The 14,119-nt window shown below is 48.1% G+C and overlaps 3 protein-coding genes across 3 annotated transcripts; 1 reads left to right on the top strand and 2 right to left on the bottom strand.

Moving 5' to 3' along the window:
* The first annotated feature begins 303 nt into the window (after positions 1 to 303).
* On the top strand, positions 304 to 6,130 carry LOC146260717 (saccharopine dehydrogenase-like oxidoreductase). Its single transcript, XM_084668705.1, has 12 exons — positions 304 to 763; positions 1,153 to 1,265; positions 1,798 to 1,878; positions 2,969 to 3,098; positions 3,225 to 3,274; positions 3,447 to 3,577; positions 3,715 to 3,832; positions 4,322 to 4,441; positions 4,552 to 4,608; positions 4,744 to 4,849; positions 5,067 to 5,148; positions 5,257 to 6,130. The coding sequence occupies exons 1-12, from the start codon at positions 565 to 567 to the stop codon at positions 5,345 to 5,347; spliced, it is 1,278 nt and encodes a 425-aa protein (XP_084524831.1). The 5' UTR covers positions 304 to 564; the 3' UTR covers positions 5,348 to 6,130.
* Positions 6,131 to 6,207: 77 nt separating this feature from the next.
* On the bottom strand, positions 6,208 to 7,477 carry pfn4 (profilin family member 4). The gene is made up of 4 exons (XM_084668706.1): positions 7,167 to 7,477; positions 6,887 to 7,018; positions 6,627 to 6,732; positions 6,208 to 6,517 (listed from the first exon to the last, which is right to left on the bottom strand). The coding sequence occupies exons 1-4, from the start codon at positions 7,359 to 7,361 to the stop codon at positions 6,489 to 6,491; spliced, it is 462 nt and encodes a 153-aa protein (XP_084524832.1). The 5' UTR covers positions 7,362 to 7,477; the 3' UTR covers positions 6,208 to 6,488.
* A 204-nt stretch (positions 7,478 to 7,681) lies between these two features.
* On the bottom strand, positions 7,682 to 13,776 carry gcfc2 (GC-rich sequence DNA-binding factor 2). Its single transcript, XM_084668704.1, has 18 exons — positions 13,398 to 13,776; positions 13,037 to 13,141; positions 12,758 to 12,937; positions 12,415 to 12,654; positions 11,765 to 11,868; positions 10,994 to 11,112; positions 10,531 to 10,714; positions 10,289 to 10,412; positions 10,080 to 10,158; positions 9,852 to 9,928; positions 9,438 to 9,637; positions 9,188 to 9,332; positions 8,957 to 9,078; positions 8,746 to 8,822; positions 8,571 to 8,637; positions 8,270 to 8,416; positions 7,973 to 8,112; positions 7,682 to 7,879 (listed from the first exon to the last, which is right to left on the bottom strand). The coding sequence occupies exons 1-18, from the start codon at positions 13,711 to 13,713 to the stop codon at positions 7,762 to 7,764; spliced, it is 2,544 nt and encodes an 847-aa protein (XP_084524830.1). The 5' UTR covers positions 13,714 to 13,776; the 3' UTR covers positions 7,682 to 7,761.
* Positions 13,777 to 14,119: the final 343 nt, after the last annotated feature.

Below are 14,119 nucleotides of genomic sequence, written 5' to 3' on the forward strand. Positions count from 1 at the left end.
TTACCAACACATATATATATTTCGTACAAACATAATACATCTAACAACAAATATGGAAGAAAAAATTGTGATACATGTGCGGTAACAATTTAAGCCAGGGATGAGTTAAGTGAAACTACAGTGAGACTTCCCAGTCATCCAATCAAAATCTATACATGCATTGGAACGCCCATAATGTTGTATTCAATTGGAGCTCAGCTACTTGAGAAAATGTGCGGAAGTAAGCTACATGCTACAGGCACAAATTAGTCTTTTAAACACGTCAAAAGCACATATAATGATAGTGGATGGTTACACACAGAAGTAAAACACTTCATACATGATTGCAATCAACAATAAAAGCTGCGGTGTCTTCTTAAATATACGCAGGTAGTCCGCGCCCATTAAGATAGCTGAGCTTTAAATTGTGCATTAACCCTAGGTTAAGCTACGGAAGTACAGCTGTCTGCGAGTTCGCTCTGGAATACACAGAGCTGTCAAATAGATCCACGCTGCCGTCGTTGATTCCAGTTGCAGTTCCACTCCAGTGCAAGACAGTAACTCAACCGCTAGATAATTGTAACAATGGCAAAGGTCGAACCTTCTACAAGTAGGCCATATCACATAATTATTTTTGGAGCCTCGGGCTTTACAGGGCAGTTTGTAGTGGAAGAGGTAGCTCGTACCTCGTCCGAGGGACCAAAGGGGACGTTGAAATGGGCCGTTGCTGGGAGAAGCAGACCGAAGCTGGAAAAAGTTCTGGAACAGGCGGCTGCCGCCCTCAGTACGTCGTTTTAATTCTGTACAATTCTACGTGTTGTTTGTAGTAATTGAATGTTTTTTTGTCTAATTGTTTGCTTGCTTTGTGTTTGACGTTGTGCGTCATGTGCAATTGTGTTCAACAAAGGCTCTAATCGGATTTTCAGAGCATTCTCCTGGAGGACCCAATCTGATCACTCAACATACATAGTTATTAAGTGTACAAAGCAAATTACGTGAATATAGCTAACGTTATTTTTATTTTTTTATCAAGCTTTCTTTCAATGAGTAATGGACGTTATGTGCGATTCCTACATGAGTACAGTGTTCGTCAGTAGAGTTTGTTGAAGTGGGGATTATGGGGAGCCACAGGGGGGTGTTTGGTCTTGTTCTTGACCTCTGCCTGTGCCATAGGTAAGCCAGAGCTGAGGACGGAGGTGGACATCATCGTAGCAGATGTAGGAGAGCCAGACTCCCTGGCAGCCATGTGCAAACAGGGTGTGATCGTTCTCAACTGTGTGGGGCCTGTAAGTATCCCACTGTCTGTAAGGATACATACACAATCTCTCTCTCACACACAAACACACACAGACAGAGCACGCTCTGTTGAGGTACAATGAGTGTGATTGTCAAGGTCGGAATAGTGATCGTACTCAGCACAGTCAAAAGCGGTGTCAGACTCAGGAATCAAATTGTCTATCTTGCAGTGTGAATCCCAAAGAGAGCGCTTTCTCTGACCTAGATTGAAGTGCTAGCATAGCTCCTCTGGACATTAGTTTATTTCATCACCTGGCATTCCAGGTGAAGAATATAACCCAGATAGCAGGAATGACACAACATTGCTGTTTGCGCAATATCAACGAGTGTGAAATCACTGAATGTACCTTGTACATCAGACCCTTCCCCCTTTCTGTCAGTCATGCACACACACTCTAGAATCTAGATTAAGCAGGTAGTTAGAAGTTAATGCTTGGTTATGGATAGGCTGTATTTCTGACATTAACTCTGTCTGTCTGTCTGTCTGTCTGTCTGTCTGTCTGTCTGTCTGTCTGTCGGTAGTACAGGTTCTGGGGGGAGCCCGTGGTGAAGGCCTGTGTGGAGAATGGAGCGCACCACATCGACATCTGTGGAGAGCCCCAGGTACTGTGTTCATTGGAGTGACCGTGTCCCACTTCTAGACCTGTTCACTTCCTCCTCTCGTTCCCTCACCTCTTAGATAGGCAGACGAGAGGGGCCGCATTCATTTTATTTGTCTGTGTTCTCTTGCCTCCTCCACTCCCCATTGAGTTCCAGTTAGTTGGATGCGGTCTGAACTAGTGAACTGGACATCCAGTCAACCTTCTTACTCCAGGTCACTTGTGGTGAGACCAGGGCCATGAGAGGTTCCCAAAAGTTCAGACCTCATACATAAAAAAAAAGAGCCACTATTTTCTATGTAAATACGGCCTTGACCCAAATATAGAAATATTAAATATAACTACATGCTCTTGTGTTTCTTCCCATTGGCACTTATTTGCTTATCTCAATGTATGCTCATGTTTTGGCTACACATAATGGTTTTTGGGGCTATCTCGTCGTTTATGATCATTGACCTATGCACTTTTGGTAAAACTGGAAGTCGCTTTGGATAAAAGCGTCTGCTAAATGAATAAATGTAATGTAAATATTCCTGAGCTGTTATTGACGTCTATGGTTGGACTTCAACTCGGACGCTGGTTATGGGCCTGGGTGAAGCCTGGGTGAAGCCTGGGTCTGAGAGAGGCTCCAGCAGGGTGGACAGGAGTCATGCCCAGTAACATGCTGCTGTCCATTAGAGACCTTACTGTTTACTGCTCTATCCCAATCTAATCACACCCTGTCCTAGTTCTAGCAGTATGTGTGTGTTTCACATTTAAATTTATTCATTTAGCGGATGCTTTTATCTAAAGCGACTTCCAAGAGAGAGCTTTACAAAAGTGCATAGGTCAATTATCATAAACAACAAGATAGCCCCAAAAACATGGGTAGCCAAAACATGAGGCATATATTGTGAAAAGCAAATAAGTGCCAATGGGAAGAAACATAAGAGCATGTAGTCAAACAAATTAAACATGAACCTCAGAAGTCCAAGAGTGTACCTGTAGGAAAGCAAGCAACAATAGTGTGTGTGTGTGTGTGTGTGTGTGTGTGTGTGGGGGATGTTGTGCTTATTTTTAATCATGTGTGTGCACATGCATGTGTGTGTGTGTAGTTTCTAGAGAGCATGCAGTTGAACTACAACAGCCAGGCGGGTGAGAAGGGGGTTTACGTCGTGGGCAGCTGTGGCTTTGATTCCATCCCAGCTGACATGGGCGTCATCTTTACCAGGGACCAGTTCAAAGGTGTGTGTGTGTCTGTGTGTGTATTGAGAATGATAGCCGCATGCATGTCATGTGAAGCCCCATGTCACAATCCAAGTTTTGTATTGAATTAAGAATATCTCTCTGTGTGTGTGTGTGCGCTCACAGGAACGCTCACAGCAGTAGAGAGCTTCCTGACGGCCAGTTCAGGCCCTGAGGTAAGACTCCATATCCCAGAAACCCTTTCACTGAACTAGGTTTACCCTGACATCCAACATGAATAGTCTTTACTTTAAACTTAAAAATAAAAGTTTTATTTAAGTAATGCCTTCATCTCTCTCTACCCCCCCCCCCTCTCTTTCTCTCTCTCTCTCTCTGTCTCTCTCTCAGGGAGGCTCCATCCATGACGGCACATGGCAGTCGGCCATCTACGGCTTCGCCGACAGCGGAAAGCTTCGTAGCCTGAGGAAGAAGTTTGGCTACAAGCCCCTCCCAGTGGTGGGGTCAAAGATCAAGCGCAGGTAGTGAACACAGGGCTCTGCGCGGGGGGGCTGCGGACACAGGCTTGTGATGTTGATTACATTTGGGGGAGGGAGGGGGGTCTTGTTGATGCTAACTGTGTGTGTGTGTGTGTGTGTGTGTGTGTGTGTGTGTGTAGGAGTGCGCTGTTCTACAGTGAAGAGGTGCAGCAGTACGCAGTCCCCTTCATGGGTGCAGATCCCTCTGTGGTGAAGAGAAGCCAGCGCTTCCTACTGGAGGAGCACCAGGAGAACCCTGTGAGCGGCTCTACTCTCTCTCTCTATCTCTCTCTCTGCCTCCACAGTCTCTCTCTCTCTGCCTCCACAGTCTCTCTCTCTCTCTGCCTCCACAGTCTCTCTCTCTCTCTCTATCTGCCTCCACAGTCTCTCTCTCTCTCTCTCTCTCTCTCTCTCTGCCTCCACAGTCTCTCTCTCTCTCTCTCTCTGCCTCCACAGTCTCTCTCTCTCTCTCTCTCTCTCTCTGCCTCCACAGTCTCTCTCTGCCTCCAGTCTCTCTCTCTCTCTCTCTCTCTGCCTCCACATTCTCTCTCTGCCTCCAGTCTCTCTCTCTCTCTCTCTCTCTCTCTCTCTCTGCCTCCACATTCTTTCTCTGCCTCCACACTCTCTGCCTCCACATTCTCTCTCCCTCTCTGCCTCCACATTCTCTCTCTGCCTCCATATTACTATTCTCACATATACACTCCTTTGTTTGACCTTTGACATCTTCTTGACCCCTGTGACCTCCAGGTTCAGTATGGTGCATATGCAGGAGTAGGGGGCGTGGGAAACATAATCAAGATGCTTTTCGCTGGAATGATGTTTATGTTCTTTGTAAAATTCAGCTGGGGACGAAACCTGCTGATCAAGGTGAAGGAATACGACAGACACGTGCACACACACACACACACACACACACACTGACACATGCACAACACACCTTACCCAAACACACGCTCATAATTCTCCTCCTCCCGCAGTTCCCAGAGTTCTTCTCCTTTGGGTTCTTCACCAAGCAGGGACCAACCAGGAAACAGGTAGAGTGTCCTTTCAACCTCCTCAAGGGAACTACCTGTGCGCTCTAGAGAATCCCTCACTCTCGGGCATTCTATTGCATCGTAACGGTGCTTCCAAATGACACGTGTGTGTGTGTGTGTGTGTGTGTGTGTCAGATGGAGGGAGCCTCCTTCCAGTTTGCCTTCTATGGGGAAGGCTACACCGAGGACCCGTCTCAAGGTCGACCCAACGCCAAGATCCGCACCCTCGTCCAGGGCCCAGGTGATGTCACTGCTCCGCCATGTTCACACACTCTGGTTGTTGTACTGTAGCAGGCTACTCTTAACCATGAGTTAAACTATTATTTTCTTTTCAAAGAAGTGACTTGAAATTTGGCAAGTGTTGCATAGAACCCTAACACCAGTGGGTTCTTCCAACTGCCACTGTGGGCTCACTGCCACACACTCATCTGACAAAAACTCATGTTTTGCTGTTTTAGAGGCGGGATATGTGGCCACACCCATAACCATGGTCCAATCAGCTATCACCATCCTGAACGAGCCCAATGCCCTTCCCAAGAAGTGAGTTCTGACTTCCTACTTCACTATTACTACTTAAAGAAAACGGTTGATTTGGTTTAACACATTTTCTTTCATCTACCTCTTATTTGTCGCCCTCTCTCTTTATAGGGGTGGTGTATACACTCCAGGGGCAGCTTTTGCTAAGACCACGCTGATTAATCGCCTCAACAAACATGGCATCCAGTTTTCTGTCATCTAAACCTGCCCACCAGTTCCAGGTCATTCACATCTGTCTATGATATCCTGAACATCGCAATATGCTTGTTATTGGAAATATGAAAATAGTCTTTAGCCACGCTCACTAACGGTTTTGCTGGTTTGTGGTATTTGTCATGGTTCATTAGAGTAGAATACCTACATCAATACAGTTTCTCCTCTGCGTTTGCATATGAGCTTGGTGTCAGTTCTACCCTCAATAATACAGTTTGCTCTCTCTTCAGATGATCGTCATTGTTTCTCATAAGGGTTGTTTTCCTATATCTGTTGAATTGGTTCAGATGTATTTGGGAGTTTTTTCAGACCATTCTACTGTGTTTACTGTTGACTTTCTGTGCACTGTTTCCTGGAGGTCCCAAGATTTAGAAGCTCCTATTTAGAACATGCCAGAATTCCAGAACCCCCACACATGATTCGCACCAGTTCTGAGTTCCAACAGTAACTGAATGTAGCCTTGCTTTATCGAAGCAATTTTTTTCTCAACTTGTTTACTGAAACAAAGTTTGTTGCTAAAGAACTGGTACAATGCTCCTTCCTAATCAGCTTGATCATTTTAAGAATGTGATGCTTGCTGCCTCTCAGCAACATGTCATGGTACTACTGGTAAAGCAGCAGTACCCCCCCCCCCCCACACACACACACACACACACTGAGCATGCCCAGGAGTGTTAAACAGTGAGCAGTGTTTGTGTGCAGTGTTTGAGTTGCATTCTGCTTGTCTAGTCTTTATCTTATGAATAAAGCCAACAGCACTGCTGGAAATATCTGTTGTAGTGTCTCAGTTTTTGCTTTAAAATTAAAATGAATTTTTACAAAATAAAAACACTACTGGATCAACTGCAGTACTTGACCAACAGTTAATTTTACTCTGACATACATTTGCACTTTGGACTGATTGACTCTTGCAGTTGGATATTCAATGTTGAGGTTCCATCCATCAAGCCAAACAAGTTTTTCCAACTATGTTCAAATTCATCAGAGCATTATTTAAGTGTGCAGGTATCACGCTGAATAGAAGCCTCCAGAGTTTGACATCCTTTCTCTTACAGTCCATGAAAGGGGCGGTCACTTTGTCGATCATTTATCTGCGGCTGTAGACGCGGCTCGCCCGCTGTTCAGCATCATCATTTGCCCTTTTCTTTGAGGTATTCCGCTGCAAAGTTACATTTAATTTTCAAAGTATGTATGATAAAAAAAATTGCTGGTATTAGAGGCAACCACAAAATGACACGAGTGTTACTCCCAATACATAAATATCTTACCAAGTTTCTCAACAGCTTCCACACAAACGCTGGGGTACATGCTCCCGTTGTAGGTGGCAACAATTACGTACAGTGTGGTCCTCACCAATATCAACCCGTGCCCACCCTGTAAAAACACCTTTCTGCTAGTGAGACGTTCCCAGTTCAGATAACTAAAATATACAACAAACCAACTGTTTTTAGAAGGTAGGATTGACTGTGTACGATTTTAAATTCATATCATGTCACGTATGTTGCTAACTCTATACTGATTAACTGACACATTTGCAGTATATGGAGCTTCGGTCCGCCCGGACACATGTGTACGCCTTTTCTTGGAAGTAGAATCCTCGCTCTCTCGTGGCGGTCAGATCTTTAAAGGCGTCTGCAAAAATCTGGGCCTGCGGAATTATCTGTAAAGTAGCGTTTGCAACGTTGTAGTTAACGAAAGTAAATAAACCACATTTAGCTGGTGCGAGATAACGAGGCAAATAAATCAAGTTGCGTTCCAGCTTGAGTTTCGGTACAGTAGAAGGCTACGAGCTCTAGCTATATTGTTACCTGAAACCTGGCAGATGCAGCGGTCACGTTTCCATTTTTTGCCACCAATATTGCAGCGTTTTCCACGTGTTTTGTGTCAATAAGGCAATCGTTAATCATAATTTGAAATTGGTTGAGACTCATCGTTGTATTTTGTTTCTTGTCAAGGTTACAATCCAGTTTTTTTCTCTCAAAAAGTTTGTCACTGGTTTCCATAGAAACAAACAGCAGGCTATGCGCATAGGATTTCCACCCGTCCCGGTGTTGTATCCCCTCAGTAACTTTTGCTGTCTACTATATGAGTTACAGATGGGATACACATCGCAGGTTTTTTCAAAGTCTTTCTCGGGGCATTAATTATTATTTTTTTGTGAATTTCAGTTTAAAATAAAAGGTTATTTGTAATTTCCTTTTACTGCGATTCTATTTTCTTCCTGGCTACGTTCAAACATCCAATTTTGAGGCATCTGAGGGCCCAACATGCTAGATTAGTGGTCAAACATTTTGTGAACTGAAATAATGTAAATACGATCGTATATATAAACACAATGAAAAATATTTTTATTCTTAAAAAAAAAGTACAGCAATAACTGTACACTGAATCACAACATGATAATCAGGACATATCGAAAGCATCCAGGATATCTGTGTAATTATATTCCTCTGCTATGGCCGTGGCGTTGTCCCAAGCTTTGATGCGGGCCAGAACCTTCAGCACATCACTCACAAATTCCCTAGGGTCAAAGAAAAAACAAACAATGAATGTACAAACATAATAACACTTTCCAGATCGAGGTGGGGGTGGGGTGGGCTGGTGGCAGTGTTACCTGGTGCTGGGACTGTTTGGCTGCTGCTTGCAGACAGAATTGGCTATCTGGAGCAGGTGTTTACTGAGAGACAGGAGTTGGGGGAGAGACGAACCACCACTCACATGGCTGAACCACGACTCAGGAAAACAGCCTACCACCTGGGAGGAGAGATGGAAACAAGTCAAGAAGAGTCAAAGGAGAGAAAGGGTAAACAAAATCACATTTTTAAATCTTGATCACAGACGCCCTTAAAAAAACACAGAAGGAACATGGTTAGTATCCGGACAGAGTTTGACAGATGGGCGTGAAGCGGACCTTGCTGGTCTTGCGGAGGGAGTCTTGTGGTCGGGGGTCGTTCAGTATCGTCATCATCAGGTAGCGGTTCAGGAGCTGGTCCAACATCACCTCCCTCAGGACCTCCCCTGACACCAGGCCCTCCCACAAAGACATGCTACCCAGGAGCTGGCACACACACACACAGAGACACACACACACGGAGAGAGAGACACACACACACACACACACACAGACATAGAAACACCTATTAAAGAGGGACAGAAACAGCAACACGTACACTTAATGTAAAGCTACTTAAGTTCTCCTTCAGCTCCCTTACCTTTACGGCAGTCCAGAACTGCCCGTCTCTGAATCTGCACTGTGGAGAAGAGCTGTCTGCCAGAAACCTGTCAGAGAAAACAGACGACAACATCAACAGCTGTCTTCATCTCCCAAGTTCACTCCTTCTAGACCTTGTATCCTGTTTGTGTATCCTGCTGCATGTCGAGCCTAACTTTTTAGGATAGAGAGGGATGAAGACATCTTCATCCACGGAGGTCCTCAGCCGACCAATCACTGCGTCCAAAAATGCCTGTGGGGGGGGGGGGGGGGGGGTACACACCATTGAGTTATCTGACCACACAGATGTTCAGGTTCAGGTGGTATTGATTTACCATTAAACAAAAATGACACAAACACATACACAAATGGAAAATGACTGCTCACCTTGACTGGTTTGGTGTGCTCTCCCTGGAACAGGAAGTAGTCATCCTTCAGTCTGTGGCAGAGCACTGCCAATCGGGAAGACTCCTGCCTGGACAGGGGGTCCCACACCAGCTCCACATAGCCTGGGGGGAGGTTACAATGAGCATATTTGAGTGTGTGAGAGAGAGACAGAGAGAGAGAGAGCGAGAGAGAGAGAGAGAGAGAGGAACAGAGAGAGAGACCCTAACAGACCCTGTATCTTGGGCAGCAGTGTTTTCTCTATGATGGCAGGCAGAGTCTTCCTGTCAGCATTCTCCTTCTCCTCGTAACCGTCGCCGTGGCAAAAGGCCTCCACAGCAGAGTACCATGGCAACGCCTCCAAGTCCTCCACTGCTGACTGAAACACACAGAAGAAACACAACATAGATAAAACACATAAACAACAGCAGTCCTCTGTGTGTGTGTGTGTGTGTACTGTGAGTGAGGGTGTTCTTGTTGGTACCTGTAGGGGGCTCCAGCCCAGGATCTGGTGTCTGATGAGGGGGTTGAGCAGTTTGGGCAGACAGAGGCTGATGTAGGCGCTGTGGTAGGACTCGGAGAACAAGGTTCTCCACTCCTCGAACCGACGCAGCACTTTCCTGACGTCCCAGAACTCCTCCTGGACATCTGCAAACATGCCCTGAGACCGCCTCACCAGCTCAGCTGGAGGGGGAGGGAGGGCGAGGAGGTGCGGTGATGAAGATGAAGGGGGGGTGGGGCAGGGTGAAGAGGAGGAGAGAGAGAACAGGGGAGAGGAGAGAGGGGGGCAGAGAAAGTGACAGATCTTCAGTTTGTGTTAGATTTCATAACTGCCTCACAGATAACGAAAGTAGCTGTTTGGTAATCCCGCGCCCCCTCCTCCCCTCCCCCTCTATACCTTTCTTCTTCTGCAGTTCTTCCTCTTCCTCAGCCGAAGGCTCGCTGTCTGCTGGAAGACTGTCAGAGTCTTCGTCACTGAGGGGGTAATGTTTTGTGATGTCAGTATAATACAAGAGCAGCAGTGAACATTTTTGCGATGGAACGGTATCCTACATTTAGCATGTTAAAAGCTAAAACGCGTTAACGCTTGACCACTTAGGAAAGCCGCCACCTCTTTCTCTCTCACCCTTTAACCAGTGTCTCGTCCAGGTGGTCACCTGACTGGTCACCTGACTCTCCTTCACTTTGTGTATCACTTTGTGTGTCTAGAGAGAGAGAGTGAGAGAGATCAGTGAAACCCCAAAGACACACACACCCATACAGTTACAAACACACAAGCACACAACCATACACACACACACACACCAAGAAACACACACACACACACACACTCACAACAGAGCTGCTGAAGGCGGGAGGACTCCTGTCGGACGGTCTCCCGTCTGCGGGACAACAGCGCCTCCGCCTGGTCAGACAGCAGAGAGTGCATGTCCAGCTCCAGTGAGTTAATCTCCACCACCTGCACAACACACAGCACAGATAAAACCCAACAGCCATACATTCCCACCAGGATGCCTGTGGAGAGGATCCATTCTGCTCCGTTCCACCCAGAGTTCAACAGGGGCTTCTTCTCTGACCTTCTCTCTCAGGCATTCCACCAGGTTCCGTACGTAGAGGTTCATGTCGCGGTAGAAACTCAGCTGCCGGTCCGAGGAACTGTTCTCCAGGTTCTCCAGGGCGGTTCTGGCACCCTCCATGTCCCCCTCCATCCTCCTCAGCTCTGCCTCGCGGGCCCTGTGGACCCCCCTCAGAGAGTCCAGTCTGGGAGAGGAGGGAGAGATAAGGAAAGAGAGAGAGAGGACAGAGGTAAAGGCGAGAGGAGAAGAGAAGGGTGTGGGTGAGAAAGAGAGGTGGAGTTAGAGAATGGAAAGGTGGAAGAGAAAAAGGAAGAGAGAGAGGGGAGGAAGACAGGAGGGGAAGAAAAAAAAAGTACGACCACACAAAGGCACAGAGGAGGCAAGTTAGACCTGCTTTAGATTGTGCCGAGTCACCCTGCTCTGCCTGTCAGTGGTGCTATGTTTAGGAGGGTTGCTGACTGACTTCCCAGTGATCCTCCTCTTCACCATGCTGACTGTGACTGCAGGAAGACTCTCTGGGATCACGGCCATTTTCTTCAGCCTGCCTCGGCCACTGCACACACTGCTGTCACTGCTGGGGCTCTGGGGAAGGAGGAGGAGGGGAGGGAGGAGGAGGGGAGGGAGGAGCAGGGGAGGAGGAGAGGCAGGGGAGGAGGGAGGGGAGGGAGGAGGAGGGGAGGGAGGAGCAGGGAAGGGAGGAGGAGGGGAGGGGAGGGAGGAGGAGGGGAGGGAGGAGGAGGGAAGGGAGGAGGAGGGGAGGGGAGGGAGGAGGAGGGGAGGGGAGGGAGGAGGAGGGGAGGAAGGAGGAGGGGAGGGAGGAGAGGCAGGGGAGGAGGAGAGGCAGGGGAGGAGGGAGGGGAGGGAGGAGGAGGAGAGGCAGGGGGGGGGAGGAGGAGAGGCAGGGGAGGAGGGAGGGGAGGGAGGAGGAGAAGAGGAAGGGGGGGGAGGAGGAGAGGCAGGGGAGGAGGGAGGGGAGGGAGGAGGAGGAGAGGCAGGGGAGGAGGGAGGAAGAAAGGCAGATGAGGAAGAGGGGAGGGAGAAGGAGAGGCAGGGAAGGAGGAGAGGCAGGGGAGGGAGGAGGAGGGGAAGAAAAGAGGGGGAGAGAGGATGGAACCATTAGAAGTACAGAGAATGGGTGTGCTGCTTTTTTCTTGTGGTTTAAATAAACTGGAAAAGTGTGGAGAGAGGGATGACAGTGGGAGGGACGACAGAGGGAGGGATGTCAGCGTGGTACCTGTTCCCCCGGGTGTCTCTTGACCCCCTTCCCTATCTGCTGCTCCTCCCAGAGCTCCTGGTCTTCTCTCTCCTGGGAGTCGCTGTCCTCACTGGCACTCCCTCCTGCAACACACATATACACACACACACACACACACACACACACAACAGTTAACCTAAGGTGCTTAATATCTCCTTCAGAAATGTTTAGTTTCTTCTTCTAACCCCCTCCTCATTTTCTCCTTTAACCAACTGAATGTCAGGTGGTCTTCTTTCCTTTGTTAACTCACTACTCCCCATGTATTATCCTCCTCCTCCACCTCTTTTCCTCTCATTCACTCTCCCTCTCTCCTCTTCCGGTCCCCCTTTCTTGTTCCACCCCTCTCCACTCACTCACCCAAGATCTGTCCTCCTCTCCCCTCTCCCTCAGCCTCTCTCTCCCCCTTCCTCACCCAGCCTATCTCCCCCTTCCTCACCCAGCCTCTCTCCCTTTCTCACCCAGCCTCTCCCCCTCCCTCACCCTGCCTCTTTCCCTCTCCTCCTTTCTCCCTTTCTCACCCAGCCTCTCCCCCTCCCTCACCCAGCCTCTCTCCTCCTCTCTCCCTTCCTCTCCCCCTCCCTCATCCAGCCTCTCCCCCTCCCTTCACCCAGCCTCTTTCCATTCCTCACCCAGCTTCTCTGCGATCCTCTCCCTCACAGTCCTGGGTCTCGGGGCAAACTCGATCCTGCGTTCGTGGTCGTCTGGCTCATCGTCATCGTCCTCGTGTCCATCGCTCCCCTCGTCCCGGTCTCCAGGGCTGCTGGGGGACCGCTCCTCTTCCCTCCCCAGAGGGATGTACTCCTTCTGGGCTCGGGCCTCCTGACGCTGCCGCCTGGCTGCCTGGATCCTCCGGGCGTCTGGGATCAACACTGCACAGGAAAAACTTGACTAATTAACAGTCCATTTTCAGTGTCCATGCATGTGTTCATGTCTGTTGAAGAGCGCAGGCATGGACTTGAGAGATGGACCGACCCTTTTTGGGAGCGGAGGACTTGGAGGTTTTGGAGGATGCTGAGCTGGAGGTGGACTTGGCCTCTTCTTCGGGGTCACTGTCTGGAGACAGCTCTTCACCCGAGGCCCCATCATCATCATCATCACTACCAGAAGGCCTTAGAGGTGATTCAGCCCTAGTTACGTTCCTTCTGGCTGTGCCTGTTAGGTTGAAGAAGATAAACATGGTTATCCGTGGTTAGGTTAGGCTTGGAGAGACTGTTAATAGCCTGGGATTATGAAATGGGTGGGGTTGTTTACCTGCGGGTCTGAAAGTTGTCTTCGCAAGTGAATCTTCTTTCTTACGGGCTTGGAAAACAACAGCTTTATCCGCTAATTTCTTCACCTTGAATTCGGATACCTTACCTGATAATGAGAGAAGAAACAGTTAGCGAGTCTAGTGTCCGTCTGTCGATCGATCTTTATCTCTGTGTTGAGTTGTTGGTATCAAAATAAAGATCGAACTGGAAGGACGTAGCCTCCAGTCCATCTTGGTAGCAGTAACACAGCTGGACTGAGGAGCAGACTCAGAACGCAGAGTGAGGAGATCCTCGAAACGGCTGACGTTCGAAATACGTCTAGGTTGACATGAGGCTTATCGACCAAGTTAAGACAATTTTACCTTCTTTTTCATCTGAAAAGCTAAGTACGTTTTCCTTCTTCTTCTTCCCGACATCCACGTTCCTGCTACGGACAGCGAAGGGTCCACCGACCTTCCCAGGGTCCTCGTCACTACTCGAGTCCGATTTAGGAGGCGTCACCTCCCGCTTTGAACTGCAAGAGATCCCGCGGTTCTGGGGCAACTTTGACGGTTTTATATTTACAGCAGCAGGGTGTACTACTTTGGTATCATCTACGCTTTCGTCTTTTTGTTCATCCTCATCGCTGGATTCTCCTTTTCTTTGACGGATGTTTCTACGGACCTTCTTATTGAACATGTTCTTTCTACGTCTGGACAGCTGCCTGCCATGTAAATATCACGTAATATGGCATGTCGGAAAAAGTTACAAGGGGCGTAAATCTATCGTAAATTGGTTACAATGCTTTCTGGAACATGTAGTCATTGTCGTTTTGGGCGCATTAAATATACTTTAAGAACAAAACTAATGGTGTATTTCAAAATAGTAAGCATGTGCTTGCATGGATCTTAGAATTTAGATCAAATAAAAGTTGCTGATCACAATCTGTTTTAGTGTCCGTCCTGGCTGGGACTAGTAATGGCCAGCGGATCCTACATCAGTAAAAAAAAAAGAGTATGCGCTTACCCAACCCACTTGGCGCGTACCCACAACCACCCTACCCCTAGACAGCGCTCTCTCCTCCCACCCCGCCGCCCAGTCAGTA

The sequence above is a fragment of the Hypomesus nipponensis genome, chromosome 12 (assembly GCF_054491055.1).
Source record: "Hypomesus nipponensis isolate SF chromosome 12, ASM5449105v1, whole genome shotgun sequence".
Classification (NCBI taxonomy): Eukaryota; Metazoa; Chordata; class Actinopteri; order Osmeriformes; family Osmeridae; genus Hypomesus; species Hypomesus nipponensis.

Excerpts from the sequence above, each read along its gene's own strand:
- LOC146260717 (XM_084668705.1), top strand. The coding sequence starts at position 565 with ATGGCAAAGGTCGAACCTTCTACAAGTAGGCCATATCACATAATTATT. Across the intron at positions 4,442-4,551 it reads GACGAAACCTGCTGATCAAG|TTCCCAGAGTTCTTCTCCTT; the intron begins GTGAAGGAATAC and ends CTCCTCCCGCAG. Across the intron at positions 4,609-4,743 it reads AGGGACCAACCAGGAAACAG|ATGGAGGGAGCCTCCTTCCA; the intron begins GTAGAGTGTCCT and ends TGTGTGTGTCAG.
- gcfc2 (XM_084668704.1), bottom strand. The coding sequence starts at position 13,713 with ATGTTCAATAAGAAGGTCCGTAGAAACATCCGTCAAAGAAAAGGAGAA. Across the intron at positions 9,929-10,079 it reads GACGAGACACTGGTTAAAGG|TGACGAAGACTCTGACAGTC; the intron begins GTGAGAGAGAAA and ends TTACCCCCTCAG. Across the intron at positions 9,079-9,187 it reads ACTGCTGCCCAAGATACAGG|GCTATGTGGAGCTGGTGTGG; the intron begins GTCTGTTAGGGT and ends ACCTCCCCCCAG.
- pfn4 (XM_084668706.1), bottom strand. The coding sequence starts at position 7,361 with ATGGAAACCAGTGACAAACTTTTTGAGAGAAAAAAACTGGATTGTAAC. Across the intron at positions 7,019-7,166 it reads CTGCATCTGCCAGGTTTCAG|ATAATTCCGCAGGCCCAGAT; the intron begins GTAACAATATAG and ends GCTACTTTACAG. Across the intron at positions 6,733-6,886 it reads GCTCCATATACTGCAAATGT|GGTGGGCACGGGTTGATATT; the intron begins GTCAGTTAATCA and ends GTGTTTTTACAG.